The following is a 16638-nucleotide window of genomic DNA, read 5'->3' as shown; positions in this document are numbered from 1 at the left end:
GTGATAGGCCGGAGTGGGGGTGGGGTTGGAGAGGTCAGGAAGAAGATTGCAGGTTAGGAGGGTGGTACTGAATTCGAGGGAATCGACTGAGACAAGATGGGGGGAGCGGAAATGAGGAAACTGGAGAAATCTGAGTTCATCCCTTGTGGTTGGAGGGTTCCTAAGTGGAAGATGAGGCGCTCTTCCTCCAACCATCGTGTTTTTATGGTCTGGCGATGAAAGAGTCCAAGGACCTGCATGTCCTTGGCGGAGTGGGAGGGGAAGTTAAAGTGTTCAGTCACAGGGCGGTTGGGTTGGTTGGTCCGGGTGTCCCAGAGGTGTTCTCTGAAACGTTCCACAAGTAGGCGGCCTGTCTCCCCAATATAGAGGAGGCCACATCGGGTGCAGCGGATGCAGTAAATGATGGGTGTGGAGGTGCAGGTGAATTTGTGGTGGATATGGAAGGATCCCTTGGGGCCTTGGAGGGAAGTAAGGGAGGAGGTGTGGGCGCAAGTTTTGCATTTCTTGCGGTTGCAGGGGAAGGTGCCAGGAGTGGAGGTTGGGTTGGTGGGGGGTGTGATGAGGAAGTCATAGAGGGAGCGGTCTTTTTGGAACGCTGATAGGGGAGGGGAGGGAAATATATACGGGGTGTCCAGGTGGATGGGCTGTGTTGGAGGTGGGAGAAGGGGTCGTCAGAGGGTGAGCGAGAATCCTTCATCGGATATGTAGAACAGTCCATCTTCCGCAGCTACACTGGCACCACTCCCCACCTTTTCCTCCGCTACATCGATGACTGTATCGGCGCTGCCTCGTGCTCCCTCGAAGAGGTTGAACAGTTCAGCCACTTTACCAACACCTTCCATCCCGACCTCAAATTTACCTGGACCATCTCAGACTCCTCCCTCCCCTTCCTAGACCTCTCCATTTCTATCTCGGACAACCAACTCAACACAGACATTTATTATAAACCAACTGACTCCCACAGTGACCTAGATTACACCTCCTCCCACCCCGCCATCCCATATTCCCAATTCCTTTGCCTCTGCCGCATCTGCTCCCGGGAAGACCAATTCCAATACCGAACAACCCAGATAGCCTCCTTCTTCAAAGACCGCAATTTCCCCTCAGACATGGTTGATGATGCCCTCCACCGCATCTCCTCCACTTCCCGCTCCTCCGCCCTTGAACCCCGCCCCTCCAACCGCCACCAAGACAGAACCCCACTGGTCCTCACCTACCACCCCACCAACCTCCGTAATACAGCGTATCATCCGCTGTCATTTCCACCACCTCCAAACGGACCCCACCCCCAGGGATATATTTCCCTCCCCTCCCCTATCAGCGTTCCGAAAAGACCACTCCCTTTGCGACTCTCTTGTCAGGTCCACACCCCCTACCAACCCAATGTCCACTCCCGGCACCATCCCCTGCAACCGCAAGAAGTGCAAACCTTGCGTCCACACCTCCTCCCTTACTTCCCTCCAAGGCCCCAAGGGATCCTTCCATATCCACCACAAATTCACCTGCACCTCCACACACATCATTTACTGCATCCACTGCACCCGATGTGGCCTCCTCTATCTTGGGGAGACAGGCCGCCTACTTGTGGAACGTTTCAGAGAACACCTCTGGGACACCCGGACCAACCAACCCAACCACCCCGTGGCTGAACACTTTAACTCCCCTCCCACTCCACCAAGGACATGCAGGTCCTTGGCCTCCTCCATCCCCAGACCATGGCAACACGACGCCTGGAGGAAGAGCGCCTCATCTTCCACTTAGGAACCCTCCAACCACAAGGGATGAATGCAGCTTTCTCCAGCTTCCTCATTTCCCCTCCCTCCCCACCTTATCTCAATCCCAACCCTCGAACTCAGCACCGCCTTCCTGACCTGCGATCTTCTTCCCGACCTCTCCGCCCCCAACCCCTCTCCGGCCTATCACCCTCACCTTAACCTCCTTCCATCTATAGCATTCCCAACACCCCTCCAAGTCCCTCCTCCCTATCTTTTATCTTAGCCTGCTTGGCACACCCTCTTCATTCCTGAAGAAGGGCTTATGCCCGAAACGTCGATTCTCCTGCTCCTTTGATGCTGCCTGACCTACTGCACTTCTCCAGCAACACATTTTTCAGCATCAGCCGTTTTGCCTGACTTCAGTTCGGAGAGTTCTTAGCCAAGACAAATTGCGCTCCTCTTTGTTTGCTGACCTGGGAATGACAGAATGCCCTCTATTCCTCAGTTTGGCCATCTCTCAATAGTAATGATAAGGAAAAGAACAGGACAATAGACTCTGTGTTCCTGAATATTATGGAACCATTCAGTTCTATGCCTTGTGGAGTACAGTGAGTTTTCTGTGTGTGTGATAGAGAACCTGAATTCATTTAGGAGTTGCCACTGAATTGCAAGAAAATAATCTATTCCAAATCCACTCTTGAGACTACTTTGGCAGAAGGAGGGGAATCTCGGAATTAAAGACCAGTGCAATCCCCACCCCTCTTCCCCCGACATAACATACTGTATAATATCCATATTGACTATGCTAGATACTAATTTGTGCATGTTAAATAAAGATATATTTTTTAAATGCTGGTTTTATGAATGAATTGATGCTACATACATCAGTTCAAAGAAGACCAATTTTGTGAAGTATTAGTGCAGTGTTTTGGTCTGAGGCTTGAGGAAGTTCACGTACTGGGGAAACTATATACATCGTGGGGCGGACGATAAGGGCCCTCAAAATGGAGACTCCATCATCTAATGTCACTCGAATTGAAAGGTGCCATCATAAAAACCCTGTTCATCAAATACCCCATGAGTGTATAGGGGCTTTGATCAAGGCATGACATGTGGTTCTGAATTTGTCATGATCTTAACTGGAATAACAACTGGGAGAGAGAATTTGAGGCCAATGCTAGACATTTTCTTTCCCCCCATTTCTAATTGTCCTTAAACTGATTTCACTACTTTCTGAAAGGGCTGAGGGGGACAGAGTCAACCACATTGAGGCGGGGTGGGGAGGTTCCTACCTGGTTTAGCGGGGAGAGAGAGAGAGAGAGAGAGATCGATCTCATCATTTATGCAGCCTCAGATTTATCCCCATACTGTAAACACAAGATATTCACCTACCTGAGAATCAATCTGACATTTGCTGTCATGCTGATAATTTCTAGCATTCAACTAATCCTGATTGATTGGTTTGTGTAATGTTCAAAACCAATCAAAGATCACTGGAAGATTACTGCATGTTTTGAAAGCAAGTAACTGACCTTCATTCTAAGTAACATTTATATAACTGCTAAATCTAGCAGTAGTTCAAAAGAGTAGTTTGCAGACAAGCTGGAGCTAAGGAGTTGTGTACAGATAGAACTGTGGTGGGTTGAAATAGCTCATGGTACTGTAGACTAGTGACCTGTAATCAATAACAGACCTTCTGACTACCAGTAACCATGTGAATGGTTCTCTGGTGACTGAGCAACGTGGGGCTATGACTAGGATAGAGAGAAGTCATCTGATCCCGACCAGCTAAGGACCTTCTCTGATTTCTTTTCAATCCTGAGGAAAACCAGGGGCGGCACGGTGGCACAGTGGTTAGCACTGCTGCCTCACAGCGCCAGGGACCTGGGTTCAATTCCCACCTCAGGCGACTGACTGTGTGGAGTTTGCACGTTCTCCCCGTGTCTGCGTGGGTTTCCTCCGGGTGCTCCGGTTTTCTCCCACAGTCCAAAAGATGTGCGGGTCAGGTGAATTGGCTATGCTAAATTGCCCGTAGTGTTAGGTAAGGGGTATATGTAGGGGTAGCGGTGGGTTGCGCTTCGGCGGGTCGGTGTGGACTTGTTGGGCCGAAGGGCCTGTTTCCACACTGTAAGTAATCTGAATCTGAAAACCAGTCCATCCTTCTTTCAGCAATTACTATAAGTTGTGACTCATATTTTGGCAATCTTTTGGAACAGGAATCACTGAACTGATTGCCCAGGCTTTCTCTACATCTATAAACAGATCCACAAATGTGCACGGAAGGAGGAATTTATAAGGGAATTAAAGTTTTACCAAAACAGAGAAAAACAACAGCATAGGAACAGGCCCTTTAGCTCTCCAAGCCGATGCTACCGCATTTTGTCCTTCCACATTAAAAGTCTTCTCATTTGAAAGAGGAAGGCTTAGAGGGGAATTTGATAGAGACATAAGGAGACACTAAGGGCAGGAGTAGGCCATCTGGCCCTTCTAGCCTGCTCCACCATTCAATAAGATCATAGCGAATATTTTCGTGGCCTCAGCTCCACTTACCCACCCTCTCAACATAACCTTTGATTCCTTATTATTCAAAAATAATCTCTTAGCTTCACTAAGTGTTTTTGAAGCTATGTCAACTACTTCACTTGGCAGGAAATCCCTTCGATTCACAACCCTCTGGGTGAAGAAGCTTCTTCTCAATTCAGTCCTAAATCACTCTCCCTAATCTTGAGGCTGTGCCCTCTTGTCCTAGTTTCACCTGCCAGTGGAAACACTATCTCTATGTCTATCTTATCTATTCCCCTCATAGTCTTGTGTGTTTCTGTAAGATCTCCCCTCATTCTTCTAAATTCTAGTGAGTATAATCCCAGTTTATTCAGTCTCTCTTCAGAAGATCAACTGCAGAATCAACCTAGTGACCCTCCTCTGCACCCTCTCAAGGAGCAGTATATTCTATTCTTTCTCAGAGAACAAAACTGCATGTAGTACTCCAGCTGTGGCCTCACCAGTACCCTACACAGCTGTAGCATAACCTCCCTCCTTTTAAATATAATCCTTTTAGCAATGAAGAACAAAATTCCATTTGCCTTTATAATTACCTGTTACACCTGCAGACCTTTTTACTGTTACTCCCATCAAATTGGATGACTTCACATTTATTAACATTGTATTCCATCTGCCAGACCTTTACCCACTCACTTAAACTATGCTCCTCTGCACAGTTTCAGTCCTCTACACACTTTGCTCTGCCACTCATCTTAGTGTCATCTGCAAACTTTAACACTGCACATAGTCCTCAACTCCAACGTTTTGTCAAATTCCTTTTGGAAAGCTAGGTACACCACCGGGGCCCCGCCTTCCACCATACTTGAAATGTCTTCACAGAATTCCGGTAATTAGTTAAGCACAACCTACACTTCAGACCGAGACATGAGGGGTCACATAAAAATAAGAGAGAGAGAAACAAGGGGGCGCCACCTGCTCAAGAGGGCGGGTGTGCGAGAACGGGAAAAGAGGGGATGCACACACCCACTTTTCTTACTCTTGCGCGCACGTGAATGATAGAATAGGGAGTGGGGGTGTGAGTGAGGACAGTGTGAGAGAGAGAGAGAGAGCATCTGTGAGGCACCTGTAGCGAGACATGAGCCCAAGGTCCTGATTGAGACCATTCCCACAGGGTCCGAACTTTGCTGTCAACTTCTGCTCAGCCACTAAGTGTTGTTGCTTGGCCTGAAGTCTGCCTTGAAGGATGGTCACCCGAAGGTCCAAGGCCGATCATCTTGGATTGCTGAAGTGTTCCCCAACTGTACTGTGCTGTAATGTTCTATGCAGCCACAATGTTCATTGTCATCTTCGTTCTGTTTTATTACTCTAACGCACTTTGTATGGTATGATCTGCCTGTACTGCATGCAAAACTTTTCATTGTACCGAGGTACATATGTCAATAATAAATCAAATCAAATTTTAAAAAGCCTGTGTTGTGTCCAGGGATGTGCAGGTTATGTGGTTTAGCCACAGGAAATGCAAGATTACAGGGATAGTATGGGGTGGTTGGGTGGAATGGTTTTTGGAGGGTCAGTGTGGATCAAATGAACCAAATGGCTTGCTTCCACACTGGAGGAATTTGATGCTGGTAATTTTCAGGCAATCTGAATATTAAGAGTTGAAGAGCCATGAGGTTTTGCTGCAGCTCTACAAGTCCCTGGTGAGACCACACTTGGAATAGTGTGTCCAGGTCTAGTCACTCTACTATAGGAAAGATAGAGGCTTTGGAGAGGGTGCAAAGAAGGTTTACCAGGATGCTGCCTGGACTGGAGGGCTTGCCTTCTGAAGAAAGGTTGAATAAGTTCGGACTTTCTCTCTGGAGAGAAGGAGGAAGAGAGGAGACATAATTGAGGTGTACAAGATAATGAGAGGAATAGATAGAGTCAATAGCCAGAGACTTTTCCCCAGGGCAGGATTGAAGATATTAGGAGGAAGGTATAGGGGATATGTCAGAGGTAGGTTCTTTACGCAGAGAGTTGTGAAAGTATGGAACGCGTTGCCAGCTGTGGTGGTGGAAGCTGAGTCATTGGGGACATTTAAATGACTGTTAGACATGCACATGGATAGTAGTGAGTTGAGTGAATAGTGCGTGTATTAAGTTAATATATTTCACATTAGGATTAACCTCTGCACAACATTGTGGGCCAAAGGGCTTGTTTTATGAAAGATTGTGGAATTTAATTCAATAGCAATAAAAAAATGTATGGTGGCTCCGTGGGTAGCAATGCTGCCTCAATGCCAGGGACCTGGGTTCAATTCCAGCCTCAGGCAATTGGAGTGGACGCATTCTCCCCACCTCTACAAGAGTTCCCCCTGATTGCTTTGGTTTATTCCCACAGTCCAAAGATGTGCAGATTAGGTGGATTGGCCACAGGAAATTGCTCATGTCCAGGGATGTGCAAGCTAGATGGGTTAATACATGGTAAGTGCAGGATTACAGGGCTAGGGTAGGGGTAGGGGCAGGGGCTCTGTCTGGGAGGGGCAGACTCAATGGGCCAAATAGCCTCGTCCTGCATTATAGGAATTCTATGATGTTACTGTGAATAAAAACCTAGAATCAAGAGTTGATCGACTGAAAGCGTGACCAATTGTTGGGAAAATCCATTTGGGTCATTACTGCCCTTTAGGGAACGAAATCTGCCATGCCATCCTTACGTGGTCTGACCAATATCTAACTCCAGAGCGACAGCAATGTTTCTGACCTTTAACTGCACTCTGGGGCAAATAGGGATGGCCAATAAATGCTGGTGTAGTCAGCAACACCCTCAGCCTGTGAATGAATCAGAAAATAATTTATTTCTCCCTTTGGTCAAAGGGGGACGATCCCAGTGTGCCCAATCTCCAGAAACAAAACTCTCCAGCCTAGGCAACATGCTGGTAAATATCCTTTCCAGTGCAACCACATCCCTCCTGCATAGTGGGTTCCAAAACTGTGCACCATACTCAATAACTAGGGCCTTGCCAACATTTTAGACAGTTCCTGCATCACCTCCCTGCTTGGAAACCCTCATCCCCATGAATTAATCCAGTCTCTCAGCCCATCCTGTCCCCAGATATAACTCCCAGTTTAGACACAGGTAGACAGTAGGATAAACGTTTTGCTTTGTCCTCTACAAGGTGCATGTTTTGCAGGGAGTATTTTAAATCTTTGAGGGTGATCACTATGAAGAAACAACAGAGAACAGACTTCTTGGTAAGTTTAAAATCAGAAGAGAAGATAAATATTTATTCACATAATCCCCAGAAAGGTAAATGCAATGAAAACAAACAATGCCTGACCCCCCCCCCCCCCCGACACTTTCAGACACACACAAGGAAGGATTAATTCTGGAAAGGAAGCATGCACTTAGATTATTGACCAAATATCAAGATCAGAATTTTAAAGAACTTTAAGATAACAGCACTACAGCTTAATGGGTTCTGGCTCACGGTTATTTGGAGATAAATTGTGGTTGGAAAAATTATGGTTATTCTCTGAAATTTTGCCTCCACAAAGCTGAGCTGAAATTTTCAGATAATGACAATTGATTCACTTTCTGGCTGGGAAGTTAGGTATTCTTTCCTCCATGCTGTTGGGATCTAGACTGAATGGTCCCTCATTGGTCCCTGGAATTATAAAGTCTTATCTGAAGTTAGCTACTTGTATAGACCAAACAATTGAACAAAATGAGAAGCCATTGCTACATGTGGGAATTAATTGTGGCCATTTACAACTTGCCTTTAAAGTTTGCAGACACCGAGTTTGGGCAAGCATTTGTTTTGAGTTTATGTACAGGCTGAGACAGTACGAACTGTAAATCACAAGTGATTTTGTATCTAGAATGCCTTTCAAGGCAAGAGGGATGACTCCACCCATATACAGGTATATTTACATTTTCTTTGACTTCCAGAGACAGGAATTGGTTCTTGCATTCAGAATCAAGGTCACCAGACCTTTGGTGGTTATCTTTGTAACAGCACATTATAAATTAAACAAAGTTAATGTTGATATTAATTTCATACCTTAAAAGGTATGAATAAGACACCTTCACTGAACAAGACATTTTCATGTTCCCTTAAGTTTAAAGGCAGACTTGGAAACAAAAAACATTTACAGCAGCCAAAAAAGTCATTCATCCCATTAAGTCTGTGCAGGCAGAGAATGACCCACCCAACCTAATCCCAGTGGGTACAGCGATTTCCAGAGACTTTTAAAAAAAAAACACAATGAAGTCTTCTGCCTCAAGTCACCCATCGATATTCCAAATCCAACATTCTGGCTGAAAGGACTCTTCTCAACTCCTCCACTAATCTTTCCACTAATTAATTGAAATTTCTGCTTTCCAAGTATCTCATATATGATAAAGACCATCTTTTCCCATGTCTAACACTATCCAATCCCATAGCTCCTACTCCAATCTCTAGATTACCTGTACCCCACAAGCTCGCACTCTGCTCACTCAGACTTCTTATCACCTCCAATTAGAACTCCATTGCTGCATGATTGGTGTCTGTGTCCTACTCAGGGGGTGGAGCCCCAGATGGCAGCTCACCACCACCTTCAAGTGCAACTAGAGATGGGCAACAAATGCTAGCCAGCCAGCAATGCCCAAATCCACAAAATAAAAACACTGAGAATCAGCTAGAGGCACTGGATACTGAAAAGGCTACAGGTTCTGATGACATTTCAATAACTGTACTGAAGCCCTGTGCTCCAGAATGTGTGCACCTCAAACCAAGTACAGTTACAACACTGGCATCTCCCGGACAGTGCACTAAATTGAATGTCAGAATGACTGTTCTTGATAGCAAGGAGCCAGAGTAAAACAGGCATCAATGGGAATGAGAGAGAAAAGTCTCCGCTAGTTGGACTCCCATCTAGCATGAAGGATCTGCTCTTGTAGCTGGCTGTATTTATATGACTGGTCTCGTTGGGAGTTTCTAATAATCCCTAGGGAGTTGATTAGATTAGATTCCCTACAGTATGGAAACAGGCCCCTCTGTGCAACAAGTCCTCACCAACCATCTGAAGAGTAACCCACCCAGACCCATTCCTATATTTATCCCTGACTAATACACCTAACACTATGGGCAATTTAGCATGGTCAATTCATCTGACCAGCACGTTTCGATTGTGGGAAGAAAGTGGAGCATGCAGAGGAAACCCACACAGACACAGGGAGAATGTGCAAACTCCACCCAGACAGTTGCCCAAGGCCGGAATCGAACCTGGGACCCTGGCACTGAGAGGAAGCAGTGCTAGCCACTCAACCTTGCACCCCCCCCTAAAAAGTGGTTGAGAGAGTGACTGATTTAGTAATGATGCTGGTGATGCCAATGAATGGCAAGGGGTAGTGGTTAGATTCTCTCCTGTAGGAAGTGGTCACTGCTTCGCATGTGGGGCAAATGTTACCTGTCACTTGTCAGCCCCACCCTCAATATGGTCCAAGTCTTCCTTCAGTATCTGAGGAGTTGCGAATGGTGCTGAACATTTGCTGCTGATTGCACAATGTCCCAACTTCTGACCTATGGAGGAAAGGTCAGTTGAACTGATGATGATCCTTTGTTTTGCTCGGGATCCTTTAAGCCACACCTGATCAAAGTGTCGAGAGCTGTCACTCTCACCTCACCTCACCTCTGAAAATCAGCTTTTTTGTTTATGTTTGAACCAAGGCTATAATGTGGTCAGAAGCTGAATGGCCCTGGCAGAACCCATATTGGGTGTCATTGAGAATCCAACCTCCTGCTGTTCAGTCTCAATACTTTTTAGTATCCCTCCTGTGTCAACCCACTCTCTTCCCATACCCAGCATTTGTCTGAGGAGGAGCTCTTCAGAATCACCTTTTGGAGGCTCTGTTTAGAATGATCTGAATTTTACTCATGTCGCTAACACCTTTCTGTTCAATTCTTGCTGATTTTGTTGGAATGTTCTAAGGAGTGAACACTGCTTTATAAAAGTGAACTAATCATGACCAACCAACCAACCATCTGACTGGTTGGCCGATTGATTCCAGACAAAGGGCTGATTACATTCCACTCCATCCTTCTGAACTCCCAGGGCATGTTACACAGTTGGCACTAAGCCTTCTGCATCAGTCTAGAACCAAACATTGACCTTCATTTGACCAGTGGGAAAAAGCACATCTCAGATTTTTACCACCATAAAGACCTGGATAATTCCCAAGCTTGGGCTGATTAGGAATGACATTGGCTATACAAAGGTGCCAGGAAATTACCATCTCCAACAAACCACCACATTGTCTTTTTTGAACTTGCTGTGCACAAAACTGCTTCCTTCGTTTTCATTGTTTAATCAAGTGGCTGCACTTCAAAACTACAGATCGGTGGGAGGTTTATAAAAACAGTGACTACAAGGACAGGTCAGAGGTTAGGAACCCTGTAACTCACCTCCTATCGCCCCAAAGCCTCTCTGAAATCTACAAGGTGCAAGTCAAGAATGAGATGGAATACTCCCCACGAGCCTGGTGCATTCCACCAAGAGTCAAGGAACTTGACACCATCCAGAACAAAGCAGCCACTCAATTGGTACAACATCCCCTCCCTCCCCCACCGATGCTCAGTAGCAGCAGTGTGCACTATCTACAAGATACACTGCAGGAATTCACCAAAGATCCTCAGACAACACCTTCCAAACAAAAGCCACTTCTATCTTACCCAGAAGGACAATGGCAGCAGATACATGGGAACACCATCCTTCTAAAGTCCCCCCTAAGCCACTCACCATCCTGACTTGGAAATATAATTGGTGTTACTTCAATGTCCCTGGGTCAGAATCCTGGAATTCCTTGCCTAAGGGCATTGTGGGTCTACCTACAGCACATGGACTGCAGCGCTTCAAGGAGGCAGCTCAGTCCCACCTTCCCAAGGAGGGGAGCTAGAGATGGGCAATAAATGCTGGGCCCAGCCAGCGATATTCACATCCCATGAATGATTTTGAAAACTGTCCTAAACATGCACTTTCACCCTTTCACCAGGTCTGTCTCACAGTAAATAGAAACACTGTTCAGAGCTGATGAAAAGAAAGTATAATTTGAAGGTGACATTTACAGTAATGTACACTTTAATCAGAGATAATAATATGAAGATGAGTTTAAAAACACTGATGACCATTCTTTGCTTCACTATTCTCAGAAAAGCTTTACAATAAACTCAACTGCATGTCGCCTGGCAACCAGAGACCATGCCCAGACACCACCCCCACCCCACTGGCTGAAGGTGGAGCCAGGGATGGCCACTCTAACACCCAAAGATTGGGCAACCTCAGAATCACTCATAGCCACAACAGGAACAGGTGGATTAAATAAAAACCAAAACACAAAGTCCCAACTCCCATCCCTGGCGTCCAATCAAATCAGATGAAATGCAGGAGAGTGATTGGAGGGCTCGTCGTTTCTCAATTATTTGATCAGATGCTCCATGTTGGGGTTAATGAAGGAAAATCCATGGAACGCAGACTGATCCATGGAGTCAATCAAATTCTTGTCACCCTGAGACAGGCGTGGCTTCTCACTCAGAAACTCTCTGTCAAAGTTGCTGTAGTCACCAGGAGATTTCTGAAAATACACAAACAGAAATGTGAGAGAGCGGGGTGAGGGAGGAGGAGGAGAGGGAGCGGGGGGGGGGGAGGGGAGAGGAGGAGAGGGAGCGGGGGGGGGGGGGGGAGGGGAGAGGAGGAGAGGGAGCGGGGGGGGGGGGGAAGAGGAGAGGAGGAGAGGGAGCGGCGGGGGGGGGGGGGGAGGAGGAGAGGGAGCGGCGGGGGGAGGAGGAGAGGGAGCGGCGGGGGGGGGAGGAGGAGAGGGAGCGGCGGGGGGGGGGAGGAGGAGAGGGAGCGGCGGGGGGGGGGGAGGAGGAGAGGGAGCGGGGGGGGGGAGGAGGAGAGGGAGCAGCGGGGGGGGGGAGGAGGAGAGGGAGCGGCGGGGGGGGAGGAGGAGAGGGAGCGGCGGGGGGGGAGGAGGAGAGGGAGCGGCGGGGGGGGGGGGAGGAGGAGAGGGAGCGGCGGGGGGGGGGGGAGGAGGAGAGGGAGCGGCGGGGGGGGGAGGAGGAGAGGGAGCGGCGGGGGGGGAGGAGGAGAGGGAGCAGCGGGGGGGGGGAGGAGGAGAGGGAGCAGCGGGGGGGAGGAGGAGAGGGAGAGGAGGAGAGGGAGCGGCGGGGGGGGAGAGGAGGAGAGGGAGCGGCGGGGGGGGGGGGGAGAGGAGGAGAGGGAGCGGCGGGGGGGGGAGAGGAGGAGAGGGAGCGGCGGGGGGGGGGGGGAGAGGAGGAGAGGGAGCGGCGGGGGGGGAGGAGGAGAGGGAGCGGCGGGGGGGGGGGAAGGAGGAGGAGAGGGAGCGGCGGGGGGGAGGAGGAGGAGAGGGCGCGGCGGGGGGGAGGAGGAGAGGGAGCGGCGGGGGGGGGGGGGGGAGAGGAGGAGAGGGAGCGGCGGGGGGGGGGAGAGGAGGAGAGGGAGCGGCGGGGGGGGGGGGGGGAAGAGGAGGAGAGGGAGCGGCGGGGGGGGAGGAGGAGAGGGAGCGGCGGGGGGGGGGAAGGAGGAGGAGAGGGAGCGGCGGGGGGGAGGAGGAGGAGAGGGCGCGGCGGGGGGGAGGAGGAGAGGGCGCGGCGGGGGGGGAGGAGGAGAGGGCGCGGCGGGGGGGGAGGAGGAGAGGGCGCGGCGGGGGGGGAGGAGGAGAGGGCGCGGCGGGGGGGGGAGGAGGAGAGGGCGCGGCGGGGGGGAGGAGGAGAGGGCGCGGCGGGGGGGGAGAAGAGGGCGAGGGGGGGGAGGAGAGAAGAGGGCGAGGGGGGGAGAGAAGAGGGCGAGGGGGGGGAGAGAAGAGGGCGGGGGGGAAGAAGAGGGCGAGGGGGGAGAAGAGGGCGAGGGGGGGGGGAAGAAGAGGGCGAGGGGGGGGAAGGGGGCGGGGGAAGGGTGTCGGGGGGAGAGGGGAAAGGAGAAGGGTGGGGTTGGGTTGGGTTGAGGGGAGAAGGGTGGGGTGGGGTTGAGCAGGGAAGGGAGGAGAGGAGGTTTGAGGGGAAGATGTGAGAGAGGGGACAGCAGGGACGTGAGGGGCGAGGGAGGGAGGGAGGGAGGTGGGATCAAATACAAAAAAAAAGGAGGGGGTAGCAGGCCATAAGAGGTAGAAGCAGAGTTAGGCCAAATCAACCCACTGCATCTGCTCTGACATTCAAATCAAGGCAGGTCTTTTTTTTTTTAAAATCCCATTCTGCTGCCTCCTCCCCATAACCTCCGATTCTCTTGCAATCACAAACCTGTCTGAAGTACACTCAAATGATTTGCCCTCCACAGCCCTCTGTGGCAATGAGTTCCACAGATTCCCTACCCTCTGGCTGAAGAAATTCCTCCTCGTCACAGTTCTTAAAGGGTCATCCCTTCACTCTGAGGATGTGCCCTAGGTCCTCGTCTCTCTACAGTGAAAACATCATCTCCATTTTCAATCTACCCAGAAGTGGGTGGCACGGTGGCACAGTGGTTAGCACTGCTGCCTCACAGCGCCAGAGACCCGGGTTCAATTCCCGCCTCAGGCGACTGACTGTGTGGAGTTTGCACATTCTCCCCGTGTCTGTGCAGGTTTCCTCCGGGTGCTCCGCTTTCCTCCCACAGTCCAAAGATGTGCGGGTCAGGTGAATTGGCCATGCTAAATTGCCCGTAGTGTTGGGTAAGGGGCAAATGTAGGGGTATGGGTGGGTTGCGCTTCGGCGGGTCGGTGTGGACTTGTTGGGCCGAAGGGCCTGTTTCCACACTAAGTAATCTAATGTCTCAAAATGCTGTACATTTCATCAAGATTCCCCCCACCCATCCTTCTAAACTACATAGAGTACAAACCCAGGGTCCTTAACCACCCCCCATATTTTGAGCCCTTCATCCCCCAGGATCATTCTTGTTAAACTTCTCCGGACCCTCTTTAATACCAGCACATCCTTCCTTAGATAAAGACCCCAAAACTGCTCACAACATTCTAAATGTGGTCTGACCAGAGCCTTATACAGCTTCAGAACATCCCTGCTCTTGTATTCCAGCCCTCTTGAAATAAATGCTGATGTTGCATTTGTCTCCAAACTGCCAATGGGATCTGCATGTTAACCTTTAGAGAATACTAAACTAGGAATCTTAAGTCCCATTGTGCTTCAGAGTTCTGAAGTCTTTCCCCCTTTAGAAATTAGTCTTACACCTCTTCTTCCTTTCAAAATGAATAACTTGAATTCCATCTGCCGTTTCTTTGCCCATTCTCCTAGCCTGTTCAAGTCCTTCTGCAGACTCCCCTCTTCCTCAATACTACCTGTCCATCCACCTATCTGTGTGTCATCTGCTAACTTAGCAACAGTGCCCTGAATTCCTTCATCCAGATTATTAACGTATAACATGAATAGTTGTAGTCCCAACACTGACCCCTCAGAACTCCACTAGTCACTGCCATCCCGAAAAAGACCCTTTTATGCCCACCTGCTGAGTTCCACCAGTCAGCCAATCCTCTCTCCATGCCGGTTATTTGCCCCTAATACCAAGGGCTTTACCTTCTGTAGCAGTGTCCTGTGCAGCACCTTGTCAAAGGCTTTCTGGAAATCCAAATAAGTCATGTCCACTAACTTATTTGTTACCTCAACGAATCAGCCCTGGCCAGTTCTTCCCTCTGTTCTTTGTCAATTCCTCAATTGTAATACCGTCCCACATGATTTAATCATCTTCGTCTCGAACTGCAAGATGAATTCTATCATATAATGGTCACTACCTTCTAGAGGTTCCTTCACCTTCAGCTCCCTAATCAAGTCTGTCTCGTTACACATCACCAAATCTAGAATGGTTTGTTCCCTGGTGGAATCTACCACATGTTGCTCTAAACAAAAACAAAACTCAAACATTCCATGAATTCCTTTGCTTAGGATTTGCTGCCAGCCGGACTTTCCCAGTCCACTTGCATATTGAAGTTCCTGTGGTAATTGTAATAGTGCCTTTCTTACGCCTATTCTATCCCCGGATTTATTTTCTTGCCACACCCTGATTACTGCTAGGAGGCCTGTACATAACATTCATCATTGTCTTTTTTCCCTTTGTGGTTGCTCAACTCTACCCACACAGATTTAACAAGAGTGAGAGGAAGAAACAGGGGTGGTGTGGTGGGTGTGGTTGGGGGGGGGGGGGGGGGCGGGCAAGAGGAGGAGGGGAATCTCACCACTTTGGGTTTGAATGGAGGATCAATTGCCCTTTTCTCCAATGCTGTCCAGTTCACTGTTTTGAAAAAGTTATGTAGTTTGATGTTTCCTACAATGCCAAGTCTCTTTGTTGGATCTCTTTCAAAGAGCTGAAATAAGAAACAAAGTGTATGTGATATCTGTAGCAACAAATTGTAATAATCTACTTCCAGACCTTTAGCAAATAACAAACATAATACAAAGTCCCAAGGAGCTTGAATGGTTCAGTGGTAGTGTCTGTCTCTGGGCCAGGAGGTGCTGGTTCACTTACCTATAAAGCACCACACAGATGTGCAAGACACCATAGCCTGAATTGAATTAAAAGTAAGTTTTGGTTGGGAATCCCAGGCAGCTCAAGACATGGAGCTGCAGGAGGGGCTGTAATTAAAAGCAAAGATTTTGGAGGGCTGGAAAGCTGGACATCAGGGAGATATGGAGCAGGGATTTTTTTTTTAAAAAGCCAACACATTTAAAACCACTGGTGTTGAGCCATACAGTAAATAACATGGCAAAACAAAAGGCAAAAGTGAAGACTGCAGATGCTGGAGATTGGAGTCAAGATTAGAACGATGTTGGAAAAGCACAGCAGGTCAGACAGCATCCAAACAGCAGGAAGATAGACGTATCATTCCTGATGAAGGGCTCCTGCCTGAAACGTCTATATTCCTGCACCTCGGACGCTGCCTGACATGCTGTGCTTTTCCTGCACCACTCTAATCATGGCAAGACAACAGCCCATTCCCCAGCCCCACCAATCCTGGGGATTGAACGGATTGCTGGGTTTACACCTGTCTAATTTCTCACTGATTTTAGATACCAAGTAATCTCGAGGAAGAGTTAAGCAAAGATTGCAATGAATACAGTCAGTTTTTCAATGCTCCAGATACAAGGTATCACAACATCACAAATGGAACAGTGTACACACACACACACACACACACAGTCTCCAGACTGAATGATTCAGAATGGATCATAAGAAGTAGGAGCAGGAGTAGGCCATCTGGCCCTTCGAGCCTGCTCTAACATTCAATAAGATCAGGATTAATCTTCTTGTGGCCTCAGCTCCACTTACCTGCCCCCTCACTGTAATTCTCAATTCCTTTATTGTTTAAAAAAGGATCAATCTTAGCTTTAAAAATGTTACTGAAGTAGTGTCAACTACTTCTCTGGGCAAGGAGTTCCATAGATTTACAATCCTCTGGGTGA

The 16638-nt window shown here is 48.7% G+C and overlaps 1 protein-coding gene across 1 annotated transcript in view; it reads right to left on the bottom strand.

The window, feature by feature from the left end:
* Nucleotides 1-11259: 11259 nt before the first annotated feature.
* LOC132822200 (protein kinase C delta type-like) overlaps nucleotides 11260-16638 on the bottom strand; it is a 107157-nt gene continuing 101778 nt past the window's right edge. The window contains exons 17-18 of the mRNA XM_060835270.1: nucleotides 15414-15542; nucleotides 11260-11810 (exon numbers count right to left, since the gene is read on the bottom strand). Of these exons, the coding sequence (XP_060691253.1) occupies nucleotides 11655-11810; nucleotides 15414-15542 (285 nt within the window). The 3' untranslated portion in view covers nucleotides 11260-11654. The remainder of the gene's footprint in view (nucleotides 11811-15413; nucleotides 15543-16638) is intronic.

Source organism: Hemiscyllium ocellatum, chromosome 14 (genome assembly GCF_020745735.1).
Source record: "Hemiscyllium ocellatum isolate sHemOce1 chromosome 14, sHemOce1.pat.X.cur, whole genome shotgun sequence".
Taxonomy (NCBI): Eukaryota; Metazoa; Chordata; class Chondrichthyes; order Orectolobiformes; family Hemiscylliidae; genus Hemiscyllium; species Hemiscyllium ocellatum.
This window is presented reverse-complemented; position numbering and strand designations above follow the sequence as displayed.